The sequence below is a fragment of the Camellia sinensis genome, chromosome 15 (assembly GCF_055761805.1).
Source record: "Camellia sinensis isolate YWXY chromosome 15, ASM5576180v1, whole genome shotgun sequence".
NCBI lineage: Eukaryota > Viridiplantae > Streptophyta > Magnoliopsida > Ericales > Theaceae > Camellia > Camellia sinensis.
In genome coordinates, this window is record NC_138975.1 from 15,863,076 (window position 1) to 15,890,723 (window position 27,648).

The 27,648-nt window shown below is 32.3% G+C and overlaps 1 protein-coding gene, 1 long non-coding RNA gene and 1 pseudogene across 2 annotated transcripts; all 3 read left to right on the forward strand.

Moving 5' to 3' along the window:
* Positions 1–2,465: 2,465 nt before the first annotated feature.
* On the forward strand, positions 2,466–3,893 carry LOC145813378 (uncharacterized). The gene is made up of 3 exons (XR_014356381.1): positions 2,466–2,603; positions 2,963–3,084; positions 3,356–3,893. It is a non-coding gene; the product is annotated as an uncharacterized LOC145813378 (long non-coding RNA).
* Positions 3,894–13,647: 9,754 nt separating this feature from the next.
* LOC114270457 (PRA1 family protein F3) lies at positions 13,648–14,577 on the forward strand. The gene is made up of 2 exons (XM_028211966.2): positions 13,648–14,314; positions 14,462–14,577. The coding sequence occupies exon 1, from the start codon at positions 13,745–13,747 to the stop codon at positions 14,312–14,314; it is 570 nt and encodes a 189-aa protein (XP_028067767.1). The 5' UTR covers positions 13,648–13,744; the 3' UTR covers positions 14,462–14,577.
* A 9,165-nt stretch (positions 14,578–23,742) lies between these two features.
* LOC145812819 (secreted RxLR effector protein 161 pseudogene) lies at positions 23,743–24,168 on the forward strand (annotated as a pseudogene).
* The last annotated feature ends 3,480 nt before the right edge of the window (positions 24,169–27,648 follow it).

Here is a 27,648-nt window from a genome sequence, read left to right on the forward strand (position 1 = left end):
ATCATTAATATATGCAAAGATCGACCGATGGCATCTGAAAACTCTGCCTACTGGGATAATAGATGGAAGAGTTCACCACCTCGTACCTATTCTAACTTGACTTATCAGACTATGGTTATACAGAAGCCCTGCATCTCTTTCTTCAGCGTGGTCTTTCAATATTCTTCAAGATATTCTGGACACCTTCATGGTGGACAAGTGCAGTGAAATGAGCCTGCAGTATCTAAAGAAAGGACAGTGCACGTGCCATGATACGGGAACTTCATAGGCAAGTATTTCAGTCTATTTCATGGATATAATAGGTCCTGAATGTTATGTGTATATTGAACTAGAATTTGTAGTTGATCTGCCTTCCCTTGCCCCCTTTGTTTTTGTGTACATATATATATAATATATATACATCATATAAATATTTATATAATAATTTAGTTTACTTTAGAAGTTCTTTCAAGTATTCATAAGCAGTTTTAGTCATATAACAGTGCATCTAAGATATTGCTATAAGTTCTTGGGTTTTAAAGTTTGGTTTTTCAGGCAAGACTTTGTAGTGATATGTTCACTTTTCTGCCAATGATCAAATTGTTTTGAAATGTTTGATGACTTATTTTCATCTGGAATTACATTTAACCACTCAAAACTGTTTTCTGGGTCTCCCTCTCTTTCTCTTCCTCTTAATAATGTTTTCATTCTATAGATCTACGTATTTGTCTTTCAAATTGTGATGACCTTTAAAAGTTTCTTTGCTTCAACAAGGTATGGTTGTTACCAGTTAGTTTATGATAGATCTAGTGAATATACCACTAGAACGGAGGATGGTGTAGTGCAGTCCTTTAGAAAAAAATATAATTGTAACTGAGTTGTGTGACTTTTGGATGTTTAGATTATTGGAGACTTGCGTGATTGTTGCTTGATGAGGTGTCTTTCATGATAGATAATTAGAAGGGATTAATGGCATATGCAAGAAAATGTTGTTGCAGTTACTAATGAAGGACTCAGGCAGTTTAGATGTTTCATCTTATTTTCTTATCAGATAGGTTATGCTGTATTTGGAGCAAATTTTGTGGAGGGAGATGATAATGGGGGAGTCAGCAAACAGTGATACTGTGATAGGAAATGAGAAGCACCATCTGCAATTGTATCAGTGGGTGCATGTATCCCCTATTAATAGATTGCTATTAGGTGCCATGGACAATGCTCTTGGCCGGTACCACATATTACTTATTATTAGACTGCTGTTAGATATCAGTTATCACATCAGTCAACAATTGTTCTTGTTGTTTATTGGAGCATCAGGCAACTGTTCTTTTGGAAAAGTCTTCTGAAAAGATGAAGTTTGTTGCTGGATTGCATCATGCATATAATTGTTAAATCTTGAATGAAATGGTTGAGTGAGATCAAGAGCCTCAATATTTGAGTGGAATACCACACAACCTACAAGGGGTTTGAAAAGATGAATTTGGTTTCGTGGTTGTAACCATGAGAATAATTGTCGGGCTTGAATGAAATGGTTGAATGAGATCAAGAGCCTTAATATGTACATGTCAGTGCTTATCTTTAGCTTCAGATCTTTTAATTGGACAGGAGAAGATTCTTCTTTTATAATAAATGCCCGCTTCATACACCTAGATGAATTGGCAAGTGGAACCCAATTCTGAACTTCTAGTTGGTTTATGATATGGTGGTATGAAATCATGGTTGGCTTATTCCCTTTGCCATCAATTGTAGGTTTGAAGGCAGTTTGAAGGTTGGAGTTTTTTCCACATTATGATTGATTACTTCTTTTAAATGTTCGGCTATAATGGAGTTATGGTGAATAATGGCTCCAGATTAAGGTTGCCATGCTTAAATAATAGGTTAGGGTATTATTCAGCTTGCCTTCTCCCTCTAAGGTTCTTTATGCTGATTGATGACAGATTTTTGTTAGTGTATCAAGGTGCAAATAGTTATATATCATTCCATTTGGATTGCATGGACGAGAAATTTGTGAAGGAATCCAAATTATAGGCCACAAAAGATAAATTTCTTCCATTTACCATTTGTATTATCTTAGTCTTGCCTACTTTGTGGAAATTCAAGAATTGAAGTTAGACTGACGGAGATACAGACTACAGGTGTCTATATATGGGTGGCCTGGGATGAAGTGGTTGAAGTTCTCAGTGGCTTTTGTTAACTTAATAAGCATCACTGAAGAAGTCTATTTAGCTTGCTAACAGGTTTTATGTGATGTAAACCCTTTCTTTAATGAGATTACGGGATGTTATACAGGAAGAAATGGAAGAGGAAGTAGAGGTGTTTATTGCCACTTAGTCAGCTTCAATATGCTTGCTTTTGTTCTTTATATAATCATGTTAAGCTACTGTATGAAATCCTCAATATTCATTTGATGTTCATATGTTTATATCACAATTTCTAGTTTATTTTTCAGAACCATGATATATGGGTGTACAATTTTTATTGAATTCTACTTCTAATACTTGTTTTCCAATCTTTTTACAGGTCGGAGCTGGTAGCTGCTGTTTAAGCTATTGACCGAGGTAAAACTCATGAGAGAGGTAGAGAAAGGGTGGCAGGCAGCTATCCTTTTCTATTGAGAATTGAACAAGGTAAGATGCACGAAACTGCCAAAATGAATTTGTTGGAGAGCTTGTTTGGTTGAGTTTTCAAAACCATATGAAAATGATGAAGAGTATTTTTAATTTTTTCATTTTATTTACCAAACTGGTGTTAGTTTTTTTGGGGGGGAAAAAACAGAAAACAGATTTTGAAAACCCAGCCAAACAGGGTTTCTTGAGGGGATGGTTTACTTTGACATGAGATTTCGCAAGAATTAGTGGAAGTGGAGGTTATTCTGGCTAGATCAGCTCATTGGTCGGGGTGCAGTTTAAGCTCTGCATGATTGCCATTGGAGATTATTCTAGCTGTTGAAATTTTGCATCAAATGAATGATTTATGGTTTTCACAGGCTTGAGATTTTGCTAGACTTGGTGGAAATGAGAACTTATTCTGGCTGAATGACCGCATTGGTCATGGTAGAGTTTAAGCTCTGCATGATTGCTGTTGGAGATTATTGAGGCTGTTGAAGAGGTTAGCTGCTGATATTTTCTCTCAAATGCATGGTTACGTTATGCTCATATTTTGTATATTCTGTGACAAGAATTTCGTAGTTTTTCTTGAGGTAGTTATTATAAGGTCCTGCAATAACTGGGGAATCAGTCTTTTTTGTTTTTCTTAGAAGAGTTATTGAATGGTCGTATTTGATATTGCTGATGAAAAGAAAGAAATTATTTCAGGGGTAGCATGGGCCATTTTTTCAATGAAAACTCGACTGTTGATGTGTGTTTTTTTGCATTTGTAGGTAGAGGGAAGGAAGCTTAACTTGCATCAGAAATATTTCAAAGATATTGTAGATTTTCTGCTCTTTCTAGGGTTTGCAGGGGCATAATTCAATTTAACAGCAATACATTATACATATATCACCGCGGATTTTCTATTCTGTTATTTTTGACATATTACTGGTAGACATGCTCATTTCTGTTCTTTTAACCCCTTGTGGGTTTTACTGAATCTATAAGGCTGTATTCTGATGATGGATTTAGGTAAAAATTTGAATAGGATAAGGAAAAAGGTGTGTGAAATGCAACTGTATTTCATTAACATTTCACTCACATTTTTGTTTTTTCCTTTTCAAGTCTCTATCTAAATTCATGATTCAAACACAGTCTAAGCTAGCTCCTTACTATGAAAATTTTCTATTCACTATAGGCTTTCTCTTCTCTTATTGCTTCGCCTATCAATTTATACATCAATCATTACCATTGTTTCTATAGTCCAAGGCAATATATATACTGAGCTGGTTCACTCTTGCAGACACTACTAGCCCACATTGGGATTAAGATATATATTGCAAACCTCGCCTTCGCGGTGATTGTATTTTCCATTTACCTTATGGCCCCGTTTGTTTTCAGAGATAGAATAGAGGGGATTGATAGTGAGAAATTATTAAATTATTTTTATATAAAATAATAAAACAAATAAAAAAATTAAACATTAAACATTAATATTTGAAAAAAAAAAATTCAATATATAAAAAATAAAAAAGTTTCTAATCCCCTCACTATTTTTTTAATACAATCTCTACCTTCTCACTATGAATCTTCCTTCCAAGATTATTAGTAATATCAAGGTATTAGTAGTCTCAATCTCCTTCCTATAACTCTAAACAAACGGGGTCTAAGTGCATCCTGATATGTATATAGGTTAAAGATTAGTACACACTCTACGGATACAATTTTACTATATTTAAAACTCTTATTCAACTGCAAAGAGAGAGTGATATGATGCAATTATATATAGCATGTGTAGGTAAAATTTAAAAGGTGACCCCTTTCTAGTAACTTGCCAAGGGATGGGATTTACAAAGAAAGTAATCCTCTAATCATTAAGTACTTCTCAACACAAAAAATTATGCAAATATAAAAATTAATTACAGAATCAGACATGATCTTTTTATATGAAGTGAATTTCGTGTCTAAATAAAATGATTGTACTTAATTTTATAATTGATTTTGTTCCCATAGAAAAATTGTTAAAATAGTAAAATAGTGACTTGCGAAAAAAGTGAGAAAAACAGCTTTTTAATCAAATAATTGCTAGACTCACCTAATTCAATCCATAATGAGATCATGGTGTGTGTATGTTTGCACATAATGGACTTCCTTTTAGACATTATTGTTTCATGTTGGACACGGTTTGAGAGACAACATACACATACAAATGTCAACGACGAAACAAAAAAGGACAACCAGATGATTACAAAATTTGTTCCTGTAGCACTCAAGTACCCCGTGGCATAATTTTAGGGGCCCAAACTTGGACGGTTCGGTTGGTCAAGGGTTGCTTAGGTAAACTCTAGTTGGGTTAAGAGATGCTCAAGTTCATCCAAATCTCGACTTCTTTTGTCTATGCGAATCCAACTCAAACACATTAAGGCCTCGTTTGGAAGGAGTGTTTGGGCTAAAATAATTATATAAGATAAAATAGATTATTTTAATTAAATAAGATAAAATGTTACGTTCAACTTATAATCATTTTATTTTTTCTTTCACAAAAATTAAAAAAATTAAAAAACTTATCTCAAACAAGATTTTTTAGTTCTAGACTAAAATAGTTAAAAAGTTAAAAAAAATTAATTCACATCACAAACGAACCCTAAATTGAATTTGGGTTGGGTTGGATTGGAAATATATTGGTCACAAATTTGAGTTGAGTGTTTTTTAAAACTAGACTGGTTAATTTTAAATAAATTACTTGCAACAACAACATAACAAATTTTTTTTAATCAAAATAACCTAAAAACATAAACAATCATTACTACAACAACACACAAAATGATGATGAATAAAGTTATACGGATCAATTGGTATACTAATTAATATATCAACAAATGATTTGACATAATTTTATTAATTTTGAATTTTTCTAGTTTGTACAATGGGTGGGTCTATAGTTTTGAAGTTGTAATGCTATAGCATATGTTGGTACATTTATTGGTATAATAATTGGTGTATATAGCACCACTGAATAACAATACATACTTAAAAATAGAGGGTAGAGATAGAGAATCAAGAGGGTTGCGTTGCAAAGGAGAAAGAAAATATTTAATATTTGTATATATAATTTGAGCTTAAGATTGCTTGAATCTATCTAGGTTCGACCCATATTGAATTCCGTATCCTAAACCTAAACCTGAATTACTCGAATTCAACCTGCACAGATTGCACTACTTACTTCATATATGATAGTCTCTATTGAGGTTGTTGTAGTAGAATTTTTTTTGACATAGACTCGTGTTAGTTAAAAAAGTTGAGATGACTATGCTATTATAGTTGTTTTAGGTTATATTTGATTTATGAATTTGAGAAAAAATTTAGAAAGAAAAAGAGAAAATGTGTGCAAAATATAAATGAAATATGTTTTATTTATATGTCACTTATTTTTTTTTTAATTTCTTTTTTCAAATCGCTACTCAAATCTATAAATCAAATACAATGTTTATGATATGTTTACCATAGTTTTATACTTTTTTCATTATGTTTGTCTACCAATTGTGTTCAATAATTAATAAGAGGGGGTTCTGCATCATAAGTAAGACTCAAACTCAAATACATTATCCACTATATCAATCATTAATTTTACGTTTATTTTATTACTTAGCCTCCGTTTGGAAAGTGGGTTGGCTTTTTGGCTTTTTGATTTTTTTGGCTATTTTAGCCTGGGCTTAAAAGCTTGGTTTGGGAAGGGCTTTTTGGCTTTTTTGAGTTTTTTGTGAGAGAAGAATGTAATGATTATGGGTTGGATGTGATGTTTTGTTTGTTATGGCTAAAATAACCTATTTTGTTTTTTGTGGCTAAATAGCCAAAAAAACCTGCAAGCCCACTTGCCAAACACAGGCTTAATGTGACACACTTATCATGACTGAATATTAGTGAAGCTACTTATTTGAGACTTATATGATTGTAATATATCATGTCATATACTAAGCAAAATATAATTATCAAAATACTATTAATGTTATATATTAGCTAGGGTTTTACATTGTTTAACACTCAAAGGTAACATACTTTGCAAAGATTAGTAATGAATTTCTTAATCCAAAGCTATTTTTGATCAAAAGTCACTTTTTAATACGTGAATGTTGAATCCCATTTTCAGCAAGAATACGTGGCTGAATGAAATGAATCCCATTTTTAAATCTTTTCCCTCCAGCAATCTAATGATTGGATTTCTTTTTTGATTTTTTTTTATCAGAGTTGATTGGGAGCTCTAAAAAATATACCACTAATAGCTCTAGTGAACTGGAAAAAAAAAAAAAAAGACACTCATCACATCTTAGGAGAGCCAGTTCATTAGTACTTTTCCTTTTAGTACTCTCTTTTTAGTGCTTGTCAAATTGGCCCAAAAGTTTATCTTAATTATTTGAATCGCTCATTTTATAAAATTTACGAAAAAGATAATTCATGTAAAAAATTATATTTATCATTTTTATATGGCCACATACTTTATTATGTGAGTCAAAATTTATATAAATTTTAAAATTGTACTATTTTAAATTTCTTAATTTAAAAATGTATAATAACAGAGAGGTGACGTTGGGATTACACTCTAAGGACTTGAGGCTCAGAGGTCATTCTTAGGTGGTGCTATGGTGTAGAACCACTTAACTATATAACGGTAAGTAATGGATTCGTACTAAGGTAGAAATTCGAATTTGCACTTCTAATACTAGGTATTACTTTAAATTTAAAAAATTCATCCAACCAATTATATGTGATATTACTCAAATGACTTGTCCAAGAGATAAATGAAACTTAGAATCTCAATATGTATATCTCAAAGGCCATGTTTGTTTGGGCAGACTGGATTAGCATTCCCATGACTAATAGTTCTAGGACTACGAATCCGTTAGATTATGTATCATATCTTAACTAATAGTCAAGTTTAAAATAATTAATTCGTACTCAATTGTTTAACCAAACATCGGATTAATAATTTTATTGGACTATTAGTCCAATCCCAAGCTCATGTCCACCCAAACAAATATGACCAAAGTTTTACCAACTTATCACGCCCATTGGTTGAATTTTCCAATTTAAGCTTCGTTTGGCTATCATTCTTGGGCTAAAAAAAAGCAAAATATGATAAAATAAACTAAATAAGTTAATAAGACAAAATATCATATCTAAATCATAGTCATTACACTTTTTTTCTTATAAAAGTTAAAAAAATCAAAAAAGTCCAGCCAAACGAGACTAAAAAAATCAAGTTAAAAAAGTCTCAACACAAAAAAGTCAGTTAAAAAATCAATGCCAAACGAAGACTTAGGCCACGTTTGGCAAGTGGTTTTTTAACCAAAAAGTTAAAAAATTACTAAAAAAACTATAAAGCCAACAACCTATATCAAAAAGTTAATGAATTTCTTTTCTCTTTACTTATTGCACATTTTTTCGTAAAAAATTAAAAAATCATCCTAAGCCTATTAATTTTTTTTACATCATATTTTAATCAAAAAAATTACTAAAAAAACATATTCTCAAACTATGTCTTAAAAGGAAAAGAGCTTTGATTGAGACCCCTTTAAAATTCCACCCCATCACTCCGGCGGGGGTTGGTGATTAGATGAAAAAAAAAAAAAAAAAAAAAAAAAAAAAATATGAACCAATCAAAAGCAAAGGAGATTGTGGGGGTGACCCCTAAGGGGGTCGAATCTTTTTTCAAAGGCAAATTTGACAACTTTTTTTTATGTAGCAGCTTTCGAGTGCCAACACGCCACGTGGTGCCAGTGGCCGGCCTCGTTGTAACGTTGCCTTTTTTACATCATGTCCGTCCCCATGTCGTCCCCCCATGTGAAATTATTCAGGCCTATTTTAGAAAGTATATTAAAAATTAATTTTTTATTTTTTTTAAATATATAAATAAATGATATAGATTAAAAAAATTTAAAATTTTAAAATTTGGCTTATAACTAACTTTACAAAATAGATCTCAATACTCTCGAATAAGTTTAGGTAATATTTTAAATAAGTATTTATTGATCTATATCATGTAATTTGTCATTTTTATATTAATATTTTAAAAAAAATTTAAGTGTTTATAAAGAATAAAATATTACTTTAAGAATATTAAAATATTTCTCCGTCCCCCACGGTTCTTATTCCCATCTTATCATTAACTCCCACCCCTAGAAGAGTAGTTGGAATTGTCGGCACTCCCATACAACTAACTACCCTACATCCAAAAAAATATATCAATTTTACATTTTTTTTTTAAAAAGAAACATTTATGCCATTTTTATAATTGAGAGTCAAAATGTAAAAACAGAGTTGATGCATAGGTTGAATAAGGAGTGGCCCGAATAGTTTGAATTGTCAAAATGACGTCATTTTAGTACTCTTTTTTTTCTTCTTCTTCTTCTCTCTTCTTCCTCTTCTTCTTTCCTCCTCTTTTTTTCATTCCTCTTCCTCCTCTTCCTCTTTCTGAATCCAAACTCAGAATCAAAATCAATTTTTTTTTACTAACAAAATTTTAAAACTTAGCCAGCTAGCCATAAAACAATTCGGCCAGCCAAAAAAAACCGCCAACCGACCAAATAAAATGCCGGCCGGTCAACTTTTTTTCTTTTGACAATCTGCAAAATCAGAAGAAGAAGAAGACGAAAAGATTCATCATGATTACATAGACACATGCTTTTACAATTATAATTCTCAAAACTATATTCAACAGCAGTTTAACAAAAAAATCAAACAAGAAAAAAATCCAAAATCTAAATCTAAATCTAAATCTAAATCTAAAATCAAAACCAAACTCACAGCCACAGCCATATCTCAAAATTAAAACCCAAATCAGATAAAATCAAACCTAAATCAGTTCCTTCGGTCCATAGATCGTGGTTCCTTTCACAGCCATAGATCACTTTTCCTCTCAAGTAAAATCGAATCAGAATTTGCAAACTCCTCTCAAGCATGAGAGGAATGCTTTTCAGCTGGCTAGATAGAGAGAGAAGACATTGGGATAGTGTGATAGAGAAAGAGAGAGATACTAGTAGTGTTTGAATGGAGATGAGAGAAACATTCAAGCTCATTTATTTCGAGCTACAAATCATTTTTCATGTAAAAATTAAAAGGATGTTGCAAAAAATAAAAATTCATCAATTCATCAAATTTCTCAAATCCAAATAGACCCAAACAAAGAGCTCGTTTGGGAAGAAAAAATCTAAGGCTTTTTGGATGAAATAGCCACAAAAAAAATAAAATAGGATTTTTAGTCCAATAAGATAAATACACACATCCAACCCATAATCATTACATTTTTTCTCTCATAAAAGTCAAAAAGTCCGTCCCAAACAAGATTTTTTAATCATAAACTAATAACCATAAAGTTAAAAAGACAACTCACATCTCAAACAAACCCAAACCCATACCATTTGTGAAGGTGAATAATAATAAAAATAAATAAAAGTTAAAAATATCTCTCCCTTTACTTTTAGATAATGAATTTTTTTCATTTTATTTAAATTATTTTTACTTAATGAATTATGAGTAGAAGTTGCACTATATAATTTGACACATTTTAAATTAAAATAAGTTACAATTAATTATTTTAAGTTGCAACAAATAGTTCATAAAAATTGATAGGTTGGTTTGTTATCTAAACCTTGTCAACTCGCCTAAAAATTGACTTACATACCCGCCTCTATTTATAAGCGAAATCATATTGTTTCCATCGACATACAATCTCTCTCAAACCTTAACAAAGATGATACATACTTCTCTTTTGTATAGCATATTTTTTTCATAATCTAATTATTTTTTTATATTAATTTATAAAATATAATTTGAAATAACAAAATTTATTCAATTAATTTTGTCTTGAATTTTTTGTTTGAAATTATAAAAAATTAAGATCATATGACCATTGATTTTTTTTTCATTTTAATTTTACATTTTTAACTCACCTAAATCATTCAACCCGTTGATCTGAATTTGTCAAAATATTTAACTAACGAGTTATGTTAGGCACTCCAAGTATTCTACCAAACCTCTCACAGGCATATGAGACCCACACACATGAATTTGTATAAATCTCACCTCATGTAAGAGATTTAATAAAATATTTAATAAAATATTTGATATACATAATATTTCTCTTAACTAACCCATTAATTTTGAAGACAGATGGATTGACAATGGATTGAAAAATTCTCAATCCATCAAGGTAAGTTAATGTTCTCCCTCCCTCAAGATCAACCGAGACCGATGAAGAGTTTGGATATTAATTACTATTATATGCATCAATTAATATATTAATTAGTGTATCAATATTAGTTATGATTTTATTATTGATCCTATTTATTATATAAATTATAAATATTAAAAATATTTTAAATTATATCATATCATTAATTGATACACTAATTAGTATATTAATTAGTAATTGAAGGAGAGTTTTGATAGAATTAACTTCTCAAAAAAACAAAAACAAAAACAAAATCCGTTTGGTTTTGTCTCCTTAACCAATCCACACCATTCACGTGTCCAATAGCATTGTACGGTTATTGTACAACTAAAAAAACCCTAATCTTATTAATTATGGTAAATTAAGTAGCCATAAAATTTGCTTAAAATATAAACAATGATGATAAAGACTTCACAAAATACGACCCCTACAACCTTTAAAATGATCTGAATCATTTATGTACAACTCTCAAAAAAAAATTCAAACACATCAATGATCAATACATCAATGAGAGTCGTGGGGGTCCTCTTTTATGGGGGACCCAAATATATTCCAAATATGAATTACACTTAGAGATGACAATTTGAACCCAAGTCGACAGGACCCGACCCTCTAGATCTCAATTAGAATAGTTTTTTCCTAAAAAATATTCCTAACGAGTTAGAGATGGTATTCGAAAATGAATCTCCAACAATTTTCAGACCGGGGACGGTGTTAGGTTCCTTCCCCCGGCCCCTTTTCTGTCCCGAACTGAAATTACTATTATACTCCTATATATATATATATAAATTTTTTTTGTGTGTGTGGTGTGAGTGCTGTTTTGTATCTTGTTTGTCATGTTGTTGTTGTTTAGATGTTTATGTTTGGACATTACTGAATTATGCTGTTATATATTTTATTTTTTATTTGCCTAAATAAATAAATAAATAAAATGGGATATGCAAATTTCAAAAAATAAATCAGGATTTTTCAGGGTTTAGGAAACTTGATCCCCATTAGGAGGCAGGGACGGGGTGTGATGGGTTCTTCGCCAAGGATCGGGGCAAGAATTGAGAATTTTATACCTTCAGGAATCGGGGACGGGGAGTGTAATCTTCGACCCCATCCCGGTCTGTTGCCATTCCCAATTACACTTTTAGTTTTGAAAATTATATTTTACTCCCTAATATTTTTAATTTTATAATAAATTGTCTTTTTTATTAATAAATCATCAAATTAATTAAAATTTTTAATTATATTAAAAATATATTTTAATTAATAATTTAGATAATTTTATCATTATATAATAAAACAGTTATAAATTTTATTTTTTAATTAATTTTGTTAAATAAAAAATTTTAACTACCAGACATTTATAATTACTTAAATTATAAAGAATAATTTATATTTTAAGTAATTTTTAAAAATATATTTATAATTTACCCAAATTACTCAGTGCCTGACGTGACGTTCATCTCCCTCTCTTATGCCCGCCCTTTCTCCTTTCCCTTTTTAATTTCATAATAAATTATATTTTTTATTAATAAATTATCAAATTAATTAAAATTTTTAATTATATTAAATATATATTTTTTAATTAATAATTTAAGTAATTTTATTATTATAAGAAAGCAGTTATAAATTTTATTTTTTAATTAATTTTTTTAAATAAAATATTCTGATTAAAAGATATTTATAATTATCTAAATTACAAAGCACAATGTGTTTGAAATAAATTTTATAAATGTATTTGTAATTTACTCAAATTATTCCGTGCGTGACGTCTATCTCTTTCTTTTAGAGCATCCGCATCAACTTCTTCAAATTTTTAGTCAAATTATAGCTAAAAAAAGCTATTTTATTATTTTAGCTAGTCACCTCTTTAATACTTATTATTGTATCAAACTCTCTATTTTAATTTAATTTTATTAAAATATTATTTTCTTATTATGTTTGTTATTCTTTTTTTTTTCTTAAATTGATGAGTTATCAATCAAATAATTCTTAAAAAAAATAACTAAAAGAAAAAAAATTGACCGTTGACTGGCCAAACGTCTAGCCAAACTTTCGAATGGATATCCGATAACACTAATTTTCATGTTGTAACAATGAATAGTATCTCACTTATAACAAAGTACTATAACATTCGTAAATTAACAATGAGTAGTAACGAGACTAATGCACGTCTATTTTTAATTAGCAATATCACTAATTTAACTAAAAAACGATTTTAATTAGTTTGATACCGATACTCTTGTTAGACCATCTCCAACGGTGAACCAAACCTGGCATCAAATTTAAAATTTGGTGAAAAAGTCACTTTTTTAAGCTCCAACGTTTTCACCAAATCGATATCAAATCCAGAATTCAGCAAAAATGGTACCAAACTGAGTGCAAACGAAGCATTTCACCAAATCACTGTTCCTAACCGTTGGGATGAGACGAACAGGTCGACCATCCGGTTGACCAACCGGTTAACCAACCGGTCGCCCCGGAAAAAGTTCAGACAGTTCAAAAAAGGTTGAAACCAGTCAAAATATATATATATATATATATATATATTTTGCCTAGATGGTCGACCACCTGGTCGACCGGCCGGTTGACCACCCGGTCGACCACCAAAAGTTCAAAAAGTTCAAAAAAAAAAGGTTCAACCCGGTAAAAAAAAAATAAAAAAATTTATCGTTACCGGTTGACCGGCCGGTCGACCAACCGGTTGCCCAGCGCAAATTTGATGAAACGGATTTGATGTTGAACCGTTGGAGCGCGAAGTATCAAATTAAGGAAATGATCCCTTTTTGACTCAGATTTGGTGAAACATTTGGTACACCGTTGGAGATGCTCTTACACCGCCCTTTTATAATTCTCCATATATCTTCTCTCTCATCCAAAACCATCACAGAGGTAGAGCGAGGGAGAGAGAGGGAGAGAGAGAGAAATCAGTGACCTCAGTTGACCGGAGAAGCGCCGGAAAATGACGAATTACGGTACAATTCCGACATCATCATCGCCGGGAAGTGCAAACCTGGAGTATATCTCTCGAGCAAAGGAGAGATTGAAATCAGGCCTCGGAGCTCGTCGGCCATGGAAGGAGATGGTGAATCTCCATTCAATCGGACTCCCTGGAGGCTTCGGAGACGCATTCAGACGGATCAGAACGAATCTCGGTTACTTCCGCATGAACTACGCGATCATCGTGCTTCTCATCCTCTTCCTCAGCCTCCTATGGCACCCGATCTCGCTGATCGTCTTCATCATCATGATGGCCGTTTGGCTCTTCCTCTACTTCCTCAGAGACGAGCCGTGGGTGATTTTCAACCGTACGATCGACGACCGCATCGTGATGGTGGTGTTATCGGTGCTCACGATCGTTTTCCTCTTGTTGACTGATGCGACTCTCAATATAGTGATCTCGTTGTTGATTGGAGTTGTTGTTGTCTTGATTCATGCCGTGTTTAGGAAGACTGATGATCTGTTTGTCGATGAAGAGTCCGGAGGCGCCACGGGGGCGCTCTTCGCCGGGGTTCCGTCGGCTTCATCTTAGGTCTGGCTCTCTCTGCTTTTGTGGTATCAATTTAGGGTTTTCTTTAAACTACAAATGAAAAATAATTTTTTAATTTTTTTTTTAAATTTAAATTGTACTGTTATTATTGTTGCAATTGGTTTGATTTTCTTCAGTTTCGTTGTGCAGAAAATTGAGCTTCAGGTGAGGAAATGTATCGACTATGTGTGTTTTTTTATGTGATTTCTAGGGTTTATAAGAAACTGAAATTGTGCTCAAATCTAGTGCTCTTATCTATTTGTCAATTGTGGTGTATGTGTTGAATGCTTGAATGGTGAAAATGTGATTAATTAGTTGAACACACTTTTTGATGTTAAAACAGGTAGATCCCAAGTCCCAACTCCTTAAAATTTATTTTATTTTTCCCATACAAGGATGGGTAAATTGCATTACAGGGAAAGGTTGAAGAGTAATGGTAGAGATTCTAAATATTCTATCAAAAGTTTTATCAAATGTCTCATATGGGTGTGGGATCCACACAATGTGAGTCCTAGGTCTCACATCCATATGAGACATGTGGTAAAATTTTTGATAAAATTTTTGAGACCTCTAACATTTTTGAAGGTTGCAATCGCTTAATCAACTGGAATTCTGAAGCTCTAATTTTGTTCTTGTTAACATTAGAGTCTATAGAAAGTTAACCAATGACCAAGCTGATTGATTGCGGCATTGGGGTTTTTTTTTTTTTTTTTCTTATCTTTTTTCTTTTTTTTTTCTTTTTTTTTAAAGCAAATTGTTATGCCTTTGGTAGGATTGTGTAGTGTACCGGAAATTATGCTATATTGCCATTTGTTTATTCAATTGTGTCATGTCATTTTTTCATTATTTGTATGTTTTTCGCTCCATATTAGACCTCTTTGATTAGACACACCGCCAACTTAGGAAGATAAAATTACTCATAGAGTAGGTTTGTTTATTTTGAATTACTATTTCACACTTCTTGAATGGGAGGTTGGGAATGTAATTTTAGATAGTCATGATTTCAATATTTGAAACGAATAGGATAAGAATGTGAATGATGATTACATTGGGGAGGAGTCATATTTAATTCGATCTCTACTCTCTTACGAAAAAATGTCACATTTTTAGACAACTTTGGATTATTTTAGTTGTCGTTTGGTAATAGATTTTTTTTTTAATTAGTTTTTTATTGTTTGGCTATTTTAGAGGTATTTAGGAAATTTGGCTAAAAATTAATTTTTTGACTTTTTGATTTTTTTTAGTCACATTACTTCTTTATTTTTTTATTTTTAAAAAAAAAAACCAAAAAAAAATTTAAAAAGTCAACTTTTAACTTAGGACAAAAATTTGTTTGGTTTGATTTTTTTTTATTTTTGTAAGAAAAAAAATAAAATGATTATGATTTAGATGTAATATTTTGTCTTATTAACTTTTAACTTATTTTATTTTTTTATAATTAATTTAGCAAAAAAATTCCTTACCAAACGTGGCCTAAGGTTGGTTGAGGCTACAATATTTAAAATGTGATGAATTTTAGATGGAGAATCGATAATTATGGCCAAGTTTGGCATACCCAAAATAATCTATCTTTTTATCTTTTTTTCATCACATCACCTCTCTATTTTTCTGCATATTTTTTTATAAAAAGACAAAAAAGTACACTTATTTAGGTCATCTCAAACAATCTCATAGCATTTATTTTGACCAGTGTGATTCTTGGTAATTTAATTCCTGTTCTCAATTTAATTCTCTCCATTCAAACATAGGAGTATGTCATTTATCAAAAATAATGTGTACCAAGAGTCGGATTGTATGGTTTAGCCTCCGTTTGGGAAGTGGGTTGGCTTTTTAGCTTTTTGACTTTTTTGGCTATTTTAGCCTAGGCTAAAAAGCTTGGTTTGGGAAGGATTTTTTGGCTTTTTGACTTTTTTGACTTTTTTTGTGAGAGAAGAGTGTAATGATTATGGGTTGGATGTGATGTTTTGTTTGTTATGACTAAAATAACCTATTTTATTTTTTGTGGCTAAAATAGCCAAAAAAGCCCAACCAACTTCTTCCCAAACGGTATCTTAGTCTAGTTGGCTTGATTTGGAAAGTAAGTTAATTTTTTAGTTTTTTGATTTTTTGGGTTATTTTAACTTGGGACTAAAAAATTTGATTCGAGAAGAATTTTTGATTTTTTTGTAAGAGAAAGAATGTAATGATTATAAGTTGGATGTGATATTTTGTCTTATTGTGACTAAAAAAATTTATTTTATTTTTTGTGACTATTTTAGTCTTAAATCCACTCAAACCCACTTCCCAAACAATGTCTAAGTGGTCCTATCATGTGGTTAGATTTGATGGTCTAAGCCATTGGCTCCGTTTGGTAGAACTGTGAAAAAATGAATATAGCTTATAGTTTAATAGCTTATAACTTATAACTGTAAACATAAGTTGATTTTTGACTTATAAATTAAGTTTCTCCTGCCCTACTCAAAGAATAAGTTGATTTTTGACTTACAAAAAGTAATAAGCTGAATTGTTAAGCTGAATTAAACGCATCAAAATTGTTTAAATTAAGTTAAAAGTTAAAATAAGTTAAAAATAAACTCTGCCAAACAGGGCCATTGACGTGGTCCTATCGTGTGTCACTTACTGTTAGACTTGAATGTAAATCATTCAATTAATTTGGCTAATCTCATTAGCAATTTTTCATAAAGGATTGACTATTTTTCTCCCAATTCTTTCTTTAGCCTTCATTTGAAAATAGCTAATTCAGCCTATCTTTTAAAATTTTTGATGAATTTAGTCCAACTAAAAAAGGAATTTTTTATTGTTTTTTGTTTGAATGTGATGACTGTAAGAGAAAAAAAATAAAATAATTATAATTTGATATAACATTTTTTATTATTAACTTATTTAGCCTATTTTCTACTTTTGTATTTATTTAGTTGCAAACCAACTTCCAAACATATTTGTTTTTTACTTCTTGTAGTTTTTTTTTTTTCCTTTTTTGGGTATTACAGTATGTCGTAGTTATTAATGTTGAGTGCATGTATTGCTAGCTTTTTCTAAACGTTTAACTGTCAAATTTAAGGTAATTATCTTAACATTTGTAAATTATAATAAAAAATGAAAAGAAAAAAAATTCAACAAGAGTGGTTTTTTGACAAGTGGCCCACATAGCTTGGATTGTATGAGCCACAAGACAAGGAGGTCAATCCTTATCGAATTATACCATTTGGGGTGCGAACCGTTTTATTTATTTATTTATTTTTTTTTGAGAAATACAAAATGTAATTATATTAAAATAAAACAAACAATATGCAGTTGAAAATAAAATTAACATGACCTTAAAAGGTCAATCAAATAATAAATTACAAATAACAAAAACAACATTGTCAAAAAAAATGGTTTACAATTTAAAAAAAACTATCCATCTTCTAATAAATATAATTTAAAAAATTAAATCTAAATCAAATCAAGCAAGACATATGATGTGAGCCGTTGAATAAATGAGAGTTTGCAATAACATATCAGATGGCGTCTATGCCATTGGAGTCATTTTCACATAAACAAATGCGTTCCAAATTAATTAACCTTGTCACTTGTTTGGTTTGGCTTAAAAGTCAATTAATTTAATGTTTTGTTTTTGAGTTACCTTTCTTAATTAATATTTAATCCGTTCATGAGATCTTAACGGAAAGGCCTAAGAAGATTTTTAATTAAAAAATGCAAACAAGATAAAGAAAATAATTAAAAAAGCCAACCTTTATGCTAATCTTGTTAGATTAAGTGTGACCACACCATAATGTGGTGTGTCTCTGCATACTTGATCAAAATCCAATGGCTAATGTATTCCTTCTCGCAAGGAAATGGAACAATCTGGTAGGTTAAGTATTTGAATTTGAACACTATGGACACATTGTTTCATGACAATTGTGGCTGTTAGTTTTTGTATCCAAAGGTTGTGACCTTTGGCAATGGTTGTCATTGTGTTTATAAAAGTAATAGCAGGATGTGTTCTTTATACACAAGTTTTTAGAACCATTGAATAACCAGCATATATAGACACAATTTCGCTTCCGGATTGTTGATTCCATCTTGCGTGATAAATACCCTCACGGGAATTCCGATCATTTAGCCATTGTTAAGTTAATCTTATAGTGGTGTCAGAGCAAGTTTACACATTATCACAAATGTCGAAATATAGTCCGGAAGAAAGAAAAGTTTCCGAACTCTTTTTATCGAAAATTCAAAAAATTATTGACCGTCAATCTTCGGCATTGGTGAATTCCGTTTGTTTATTTAATCATCACCAACGTGTTGTATTCCCAGAAAACTATCCAAAGAAAATAACTGTTGGTGGTGCTATTGTTCCGAACCTTGCCGAAAGTGAAGCCGAATTGTACCATTGGAAGCAATTTTATAAAATATTTTTCGGTTCAAATTGGGTCTCCAAATTGGCACCATCTTGTTCTTTACAAAATTTTGATCATAGCGATGAAATTCGTTATGAAAAACAGCAAAAATTTGATCCACAAAGTTCGAATTTCAGTGTGTGGTCGCCGACTCCCGTCACCGGAGAAGACAACTTGTGCAACAATACCGTTGAAGCATCAATTCAGGAAATTCAAATATTTGGGCCAAAAACAAAACCAATTAAATGGGGCCCAAAATAAGAGTTACTGCTAGGAAATCAATTCCTTTGGACCTAAAAATTAAAAAGAAATTTTTTAGGCCAATCCAGCAATCGGCCCAAGTCAGCCAAGCGGAGCTTAGCAGCCCTAAACCTCAAGGACCGCCCAGCCCAGCGATGCAGCCCAAAGTCGCGGCCCAACGTCTCGGGCCCAGATCCGTGCGTCGACTCTCTCCCACCCGGACCCGCCTCCGTCTACTCCGCACAACCCGCGTGCTAACCCGCGCATTGACCCTTGCGTTGACCAGTGGTCCAAGCCAGTTCAAGCCGGTTCAGCACAAACCTTGAACCGGCAGCAGCTTGGTTCAAGGGGTATTTCGGCTCGTTCTCACTCATTTCAAGGCCGTTTTCAGTCATTCAAAAGCCAAAATTTTCAGAATTTTTCTGTGGGTACTTGAACTAAATTTTCAAAAGAAAAAATTCGAGGAGGAGGCTATCCAAGGGTGTTACCAAGGAAAACATCCAAAGAAACATTGTTTAAAAGGCACCATTGTGTTCCTTGGGCTCGTAACTATTATTACAATACTCATAAGCAAAGTGTTGGGTTTAAAAGGCCATTGGGTTTTCATCATTTGGCTTATTCAAGGCAACAAAACCGTTCTATTCCTTCACATCATCTTCATCACAGGGGTCGATTCAACAACTACAAGGCTTATCCTTATTAAGACCTGCTGTTGTCTTTAATTTTGCTTATTTTTATTTTTTGTTTTAGTATTGTAATATTCACATTTGAATTTTCATAGTAACACATTTTGTTTTTAATATGGCTATTAAAAATACCATGGATTCTTCAAGAATCAAGATGTTTAATGGAAATAATTTCTGAGCATGAAAACACCACATTTCTTATCTTCTTACACCTGAGAAAACATTGCATACTTTATCCACTTCTAAACCAGATGATGATTCTAATTGGTTTCAAAATAAATGGATAGAAGATGATGCAATGGCAAAAGCAACTATGTTACATAATATGAAAGATAACATTATTCCGCTTTTTGAAGAACATGAAACTGTAAGACAACTAATGGAAGCACTAGAAAGTAAGTATGGGGTTCGATCAGATACTCAAATTCAATTGCTCTTGGATAAATATAATAATACTCGTATGAGTGATAATGATAGTGTTAGTGATCATGTTAATCAAATGGAATTAATTGCTAAAGAATTATCCAACGCTGGTTACTCTTTGTCGGACAAGATGTAAGTAACTACCATACTTAATAGTCTTCCAATGTCTTGGGATCATGTTATCACATCTCTAACTCATAGCGGATGAGAGATTTCAACGGTAACATTGTCTGTACTTTTAGTTTTGGAAGAAGAAAGAATGAAGCGCAAGTGTAAAGAATGATTGTCTTCCAACTTGTTGATGGCATAATCTTCACCATAACCACAAAATAATACCTACACACCATTTAACAAGAAAAAGACGACTTCTTTCAAGAAAAAATGGAAGAAGGAATTTCAGAAATGATGAAAGAAACCGCAAGAATGGCAAAAACAACATCACAATCATCAGATAGGCCCATGTTACAAGTGCGGTCAAAAAGGTTAAATCAAAGCCACTTGTCCTCAGAAGAAGTAGAAAAAGAATCATAATCCTGTTGCCATGACAGTTTCTGAATCAATGGTGCTTGAACCTTCATCAAATTCATGGTGGATTGATTTTGCTGCAACTAGACATATTGTGCAAAACAATGACATGTTTGTAGAATTTACTGATAAAAGATTGGTGAACACAGGATCTACATGGGCAACAACTTCTATAGTGATGTTTTGGGTATCGGCAACTGTCAGTTCTCTATTAATGGAACTTCTATTGTGCGTCATGATGTGCTTTATGTACCTAACATTCGGCGAAATTTAATTTTGGTTCCGGTGTTAACTCAAAAAGGTTTTGAGGTTAATTTTAGATTTAACACAATATTGATTAAGAAAGGGAATGTATTAGTAAAAGGTATAAGAGTGAAAGATATGTACTCTCTTCCCATTGATAATAATAAAGTATGTATTTCTGATTATTTGTCTGTTTCTACAAGTAATAGTTCTTATTTATGGCATTTAAGGTTAGGTCACATTAATAAAAATAAAATATCTCGAATGTTTAAAAATGACTTATTGTTTAAAGTATGCTCCGACGATTTTGATATATGTGAACAATGTATCAAAGGTAAAATGACTAGCAAGCCATTTTTTAAACATTGAAAATCATCGGAATTACTAGAAATAATTCATTCGGACATTTGTGGGCCTTTAAAAACCAAAACTCATCGAGGCATGGAATACTTTATTACTTTCACTAATAATTATTCAAGATATGGACATATTTACCTTCTTAAAAACAAATCAGAGGCAATTGACAAGTTTAAGGAATATAAATTAGAGATAGAAAAGCAACTTGGTCGGTCCATTAAACACTTGAATAATGATAGAGATGGCGAATATGAAGCTATGGATTCTTTCTGCAAGGACAATGGTATAAAACATATGTTTACAATGCCATACACACCACAACAAAATGGGATTGCCGAAAGACGAAATCGTACTCCAATGGAAATGACTAGATCTATGATGGCTCATACTGATCTTCCTATTCATTTTTTGGGAGAAGCTTTGTCTATCGCTACATACATTTTAAATCGAGTCGAAACAAAATCTAAACCTCAAACTCCTTACGAATGCTAGCATGGTACTAAACCTAATATTCACAATCTCAAAATTTGGAGATGTAAAGCACATGTACTTATTCCCAAACCTTTAAGAGATAAATTGGGAAATAAAACTTGGGAATGCAAGTTTATTGGTTATGTTGAAAATGGGAGTGGTTATCGTTTTTGTACAGGAAAGAAATAAACTTTCTCGTATAATCCTGTTGACCAAGTCTGCGCTCTTCCGTACGACGTCGTTCTACCACCTGAAAATACAAACGTGAGCTAGCCGGCGGGTGTGTGCCGGAAACCTCTCCGATGCCTAAGTCAGTACAGTAGGCAAGTAGACAAAAGCTCTGTATATTCAGGAAGCAAAATTGTGTTACCTCTCCGCAGGTGATATTTGTGAGCTTTATAGGTTTCGTGTGGCACAATCCTAGTAGGACATTTACTTCTCCATGCAGAGTCCTCCTAGGATTTAACCTCCTGAAGGATAATCCTTATCCTCCAACACCCCCCTCACTGCTTAAACCAAGTGAGATAGTTCTTCTATGGCCAGGCTACCACGACCGAAGTAAAATGACCATGCTATGCTAGCAACCATATGGCCGAGATTCAACTAGCCTGGTCTTTTACTCCGCAGTTTGTACCTCGGTTTCCTTGTCGAGACCGAGCTAAATTAAGAGTGAGGCTTGCTTTCTCTTCATCATGCCTTGATTCCAAATAGTGCGGCCGAGCTATCCACGCCTATGGTAACCGAGATACCTACGCAAGATTATGACCGAGTTAACTTTGTGCGACGACCGAGCTTACCTCGGGATCGGTGTAACTTCAAGATTCCCCTAGGTCGGTCTAACTCTATGGCCCTTTTACTCAGCCCTTCGTATTGCGGCCCGAAACGACCCATTTACCCAGCTCGGCCCAATTTTCCATACAAAAATTACCCTCACAATTTTTATCATCCAGAACATGGATTAATAGAAAGTAGAGATGCTATTTTTCTTGAATCCACTGATCTTGTTACTCCTCTTGAACAAATTGAATTGCTCTCCGAAGTATCTCAGGATTCTTCTATTCCTTCTTTGTCACACGATCCCCATATTCTCCCAGAACCATCTAAAAGTGGGAGGAAACACAAATTACATGACGATGTTTTACCTAATTCGAATCATGAGATAAGTGGGAGTAAGAGAGGAAGACGTCCATCTAGGTTTTTGAAAGATCATTATATTTTTCAAGTTGAAGAACTTAATAACTTAGTAGATGATTCTACTAGTTATAATGAAGCAATGAGTAGCAATGATGCTACACAATGGCTTAAGGCAATGAATGAAGAACTTGACTCGATCAAGAAAAATGATGTTTGGGAATTAATTGATCTCTCAAATGGAAGAAAAGCCATTGGTTGCAAATGGGTTCTTAGAAAAAAATTCAAAGTAGATGGAAGTTTGGAAAAATACAAGGCCAGGTTAGTAGCCAAGGGTTTCACTCAACAACCTAGAATAGACTTCGTAGATACATATTCTCCTGTTGCAAAATTTGCCTCAATAAGGATTCTAATGGCGGTAATAGCCATGATGGATTTGGAATTGCATCAATTAGATGTTAAAACAACTTTTCTCAATGGACAATTAAAAGAGGAAATTTATATGATGCAACCTGATGGTTTCCAGAACTAAGGCAATGAGGATAAAGTCTACGAGTTGAAGAAATCTCTATATAGACTTAAACAATCTTCAAGACAATGGTACTTGAAATTCCACCAAGCCATTTTAGAAATGGGCTATGTTGTGAGTCCGTTAGATCACTGTGTTTATATCTTGAAAAATGATGACAAATTAACAATATTGTCTTTATACCTGGATGACATATTATTAGTAGGAAATTTTCCATATATGATTATAAAAACCAAAACTTTCTTGACATCTAGATTTGAAATGAAATACATGGGTCTTGCAACCTATGTTCTAGGAATTAGAATTTCGAGAGATAAAAATTCAAAATTATTATATCTAGATTAAGAGAAATATCTAGAAAAGGTGCTCAACAGATTTAATATGTATAACTGTAATTTTTTAAGCACGCCTGTTTGCAAGGGACAAAGTCTTAGTAAAAATATGAGTCCTCAAACTACGTCTGACGTTGAGGAAATGAGAAATGTCCCGTATGCTCAGGCAATAGGCAGCTTAATGTATGCTATGACAAGCACAAAACCTGACATCTATCATGCAGTCGGATTGGTAAGTCAGTTTCAATCCAATCCAGGTAAGGAACATTGGCAAGCAGTTAAAAGAATATTCAGATATTTAAAAGGCACTAAAAATTTCAAATTATGTTTTGGTTTGTGTGATTTAGACATAAAAGGATACACTGACGCAGATTTTGCAGGAGATGTAGATGATAGAAAATCTACTAGTGGTCATGTGTTATTGTTTGGTGGAACAACAATTTCTTGGTTAAGTAAGAAACAGAGTTGTGTTGCAAAATACACTATGGAAGCTGAATATATAGCTTGCAGCACAGCCGTGAGTAATGCGGTCTAGATAAAATGATTTGTTGACAATTTATAATTAGGTATACCTGCTAGACCGGTCAATATGTTTTGTGACAATTAGTCCGTCATCTCATTAATAAAAAGTGAAGCAAATACCTCTAAGGGAAAATATATTGATGTAAGTTACCACTATATTCAGGACATAGTAGAGAGAGGTGAAATTAAAGTCAGCCATATACCCTCAGAAGAGATGATGGCTGACCATATGACCAAAGGGTTGTCTCTGGAAAAATTCAAAGAACATGTAGCTAATATGGGATTGAAAAATGCCTAGCTAAGTGGTTTAGCTACTTATATAAGAGCATAGTTGAATGGCTCTAGGGACGCCTAGAAAATCGATGTTTTGCGACTCTATCTTACATAGAAACATGTGTTTGGTCAAGTAACAAGATAGAGGAACTAACAAGGTGCGTATATCATAATTAGCATGAGATGATATTGTCTGCTTGATCAGCAAAAAGTCATTGATAAGGTGTGTTAAGGAAAACCTTCAGGAATGGGTCTTAAAGGAAGTACTTAACAATAATTTCAGTGCAGGTCGACACATGAAAAATGTATGCGGCTGAAATCGTCAATGGTGATTGGGTATGGACTAGGAACCCAGCATTGAAAATTGATGCCGTTCATTTGAAATATAGTGAATTGAAGTCATCTAGAGTGTGTTGTCAGTAGGAGAACACATTCGTACATGTGCGGTCAGATTGGTGGCAAAAACGTGTGCATGTATGGCCCAGTCACGATCAGACGTCGATCTATGAGGTAATTTCATAGATGAAAGTTGGCATGAGGCAAAATTTTGGTACCAAGGTAAACATGCCAAACTTAGGTTTATCACCTCATTATGATGTAATCAAGTGGGAGATGTTAGATTAAGTGTGACCATACCATAATGTGGTGTGTCTCTGCATACTTGATAAAAATCCAATGGTTGGTGTACTCCTTCCCGCAAGGAAATGGAACAATCTGGTAAGTTAAGTATTTGAATTTGAACACAATGGGCACATTGTTTCATGACAATTGTGATTGTTAGTTTTTGTATCCAAAGGTTGTGACCTTTGGCAATGGTTGCCATTGTGTTTATAAAAGCAATGGCAGGATGTGTTCTTTATACACAAGTTTTTAGAACCATTGAATAACCAGCATATATAGACACAATTTTACTTCCGGATTGTTGATTCCATCTTGAGTGATAAATACTCTCACAGGAATTCCAATCATTTAACCATTGTTAAGTTAATCTTACAAGGAAAATGCCCCGGACCCCCACGGGGGGTCACCCCCAGGACTCCCAGTCCATTGTGATTGGTCAATTTTTATTTTTTTATTTTTTTTTTGTCCTTCCAATCACCAACTCCCACGTGTATGTAGGGGTGGTGGGAGTGGGGAAAGAGTGGGGGTCTCAATCACTTTTCATCTTACAAATCTAAACTAAAATTTGCCTTCGTTTAGAATGTGAATTAAATTTTTAACTTTTTGACTTTTTAATTATTTGGAGTTTAGAATTAAAAAGTCTCGTTTAAGATGAATTTTTTAATTTTTTATTTTTATTAAAAAAATAAAATAATTATGATTAGATAAGATATTTTATCTTATTAATTTTTTATTTTTTTTATAATTATTTTAATCTAAAAAATTCATGCCAAACATAACACTAATTATTAAATGCATGAAAATTTGGGAAAGATTGGGTTACCACACCCTGAGAGATCCACCGCCACAACACGTGGCTTTCGTGATCATGATAATTATGATTTCAAATGGTTTATTTTATAAAATAAAAAATATATATGATACATTTATATATTCATCGACATTAAATAAAGTAAATTTTTTTTGCGCAGACACTGTTTATTTTGACGTTTCGAAGATCAACTATTCATATTATAATTGTGGGTGCAGATATGAAGTATCGAAGATTTTGGTACGGAAAATATTAAAAGCTTCAAATTTTTTACTAAATAAATGATTAAATATCTCATATAAATATGAAATTCACAAAATTATATATGAGGCATTTAATTATTTATTTAATAAAAAAATTAATATTCCTAACATTATCCGCCATAACATAGAAGCGACACCATCACTATCTCTTCATATGCCTAATTAAAATTCATGATTATTATTATTATTACAAAAATTGGTAGGATGATAATATATGAAAAGTAATTTTAAATCATTTTAGATGTGAATCACATTTTATTAATTTTTTTTTATTTTTTTAAAAAATAATTATATTAAAATAAAAATTAACATCATACATATACATAACAATAACAATAAACCAAAAAAAAACTACTGAAACGACACTAATAAACTATAAAATTTGCTAACAAATGAACAATGGCATGTGAAAATCACTAATCTATTCATAGACGTGTTTTGACAAATAAGATTTAAATCTAAAAAGTTCCAACCCTGTCGTAACTATCATCATCGTCCTTACCACCACTGCTCAATTTCATCGTTACCTTCTTGTAGATCAATCACCGTTGAAAACCAAAGTCAAAGACCAAAAAAAAAAAAAAAACAACAATAAGAAAGGAGAGGTAGAGAAGAGGACCATTATAGGTGTTAAAAATCTAAAATTCTATGCTAGAACACGAGAGAGATCTCAAACCCCTGAACCCAAATCTACACTTTGAAATTATTTGTGTATCTGGTCGGAAGTCACAAAAATTGTTGGAAAAGCACTGAAAATTGCTAGAGCGAAACCAACCCGCCCCTATGCTAGGTTTTTTTCTACTTCATTTCACCAATTTTAAATGAATGGTGCTATAAGCATCAATTAATATACTAATTAGTACTAATTATAACATTATTATTGACTCTACTCATCATATAAATTATAAAAACTAAAAACATCTTAAATTATACTACATCATCAATTAATACACTATTTGATATATATAGCATTAGTCATTTTAAATTTATACTATCTACCTCATTTTCAGAATCACTGTTGCGACAAACTTTCATCATTCATGGCAATTTTCGATAACTAACAATTTAAAAACACTATCCACACTTGTTCAATGAACATTCAACATTGAATAGTTTCCCAATTTCTTTCCCCCTAGGGTGTGTGTGTCAGCCTTTGAAAATGAACAATAACGGCAAGATGTCGACCCTGACAATGTGTTTGCATATGGCATTAAAGGGGATGAGCAATAATAATGTGTTACGGTCCCTATTGGTTGTTGGTCCACAGAAAAGGATCTCATAAAAATATTTGACCATTGTATTCTTAATAGGTAAGAGGTTATTGATTAACTAGAGGACAAAAAAATAAAAATAAAAATAAAAATAAAAATAAAAATCATGCATTCAAAAACCTAATAGAAGAGTGATAATCACTTTAACTTCTACCCCTGAAGTTGAAAACACAGTACTAATCACAATTACAAAGTCAACCTGTAAACTCATAATGTTTGGAAATGAAGAAAAGGAAACACAACACACCAAAAGC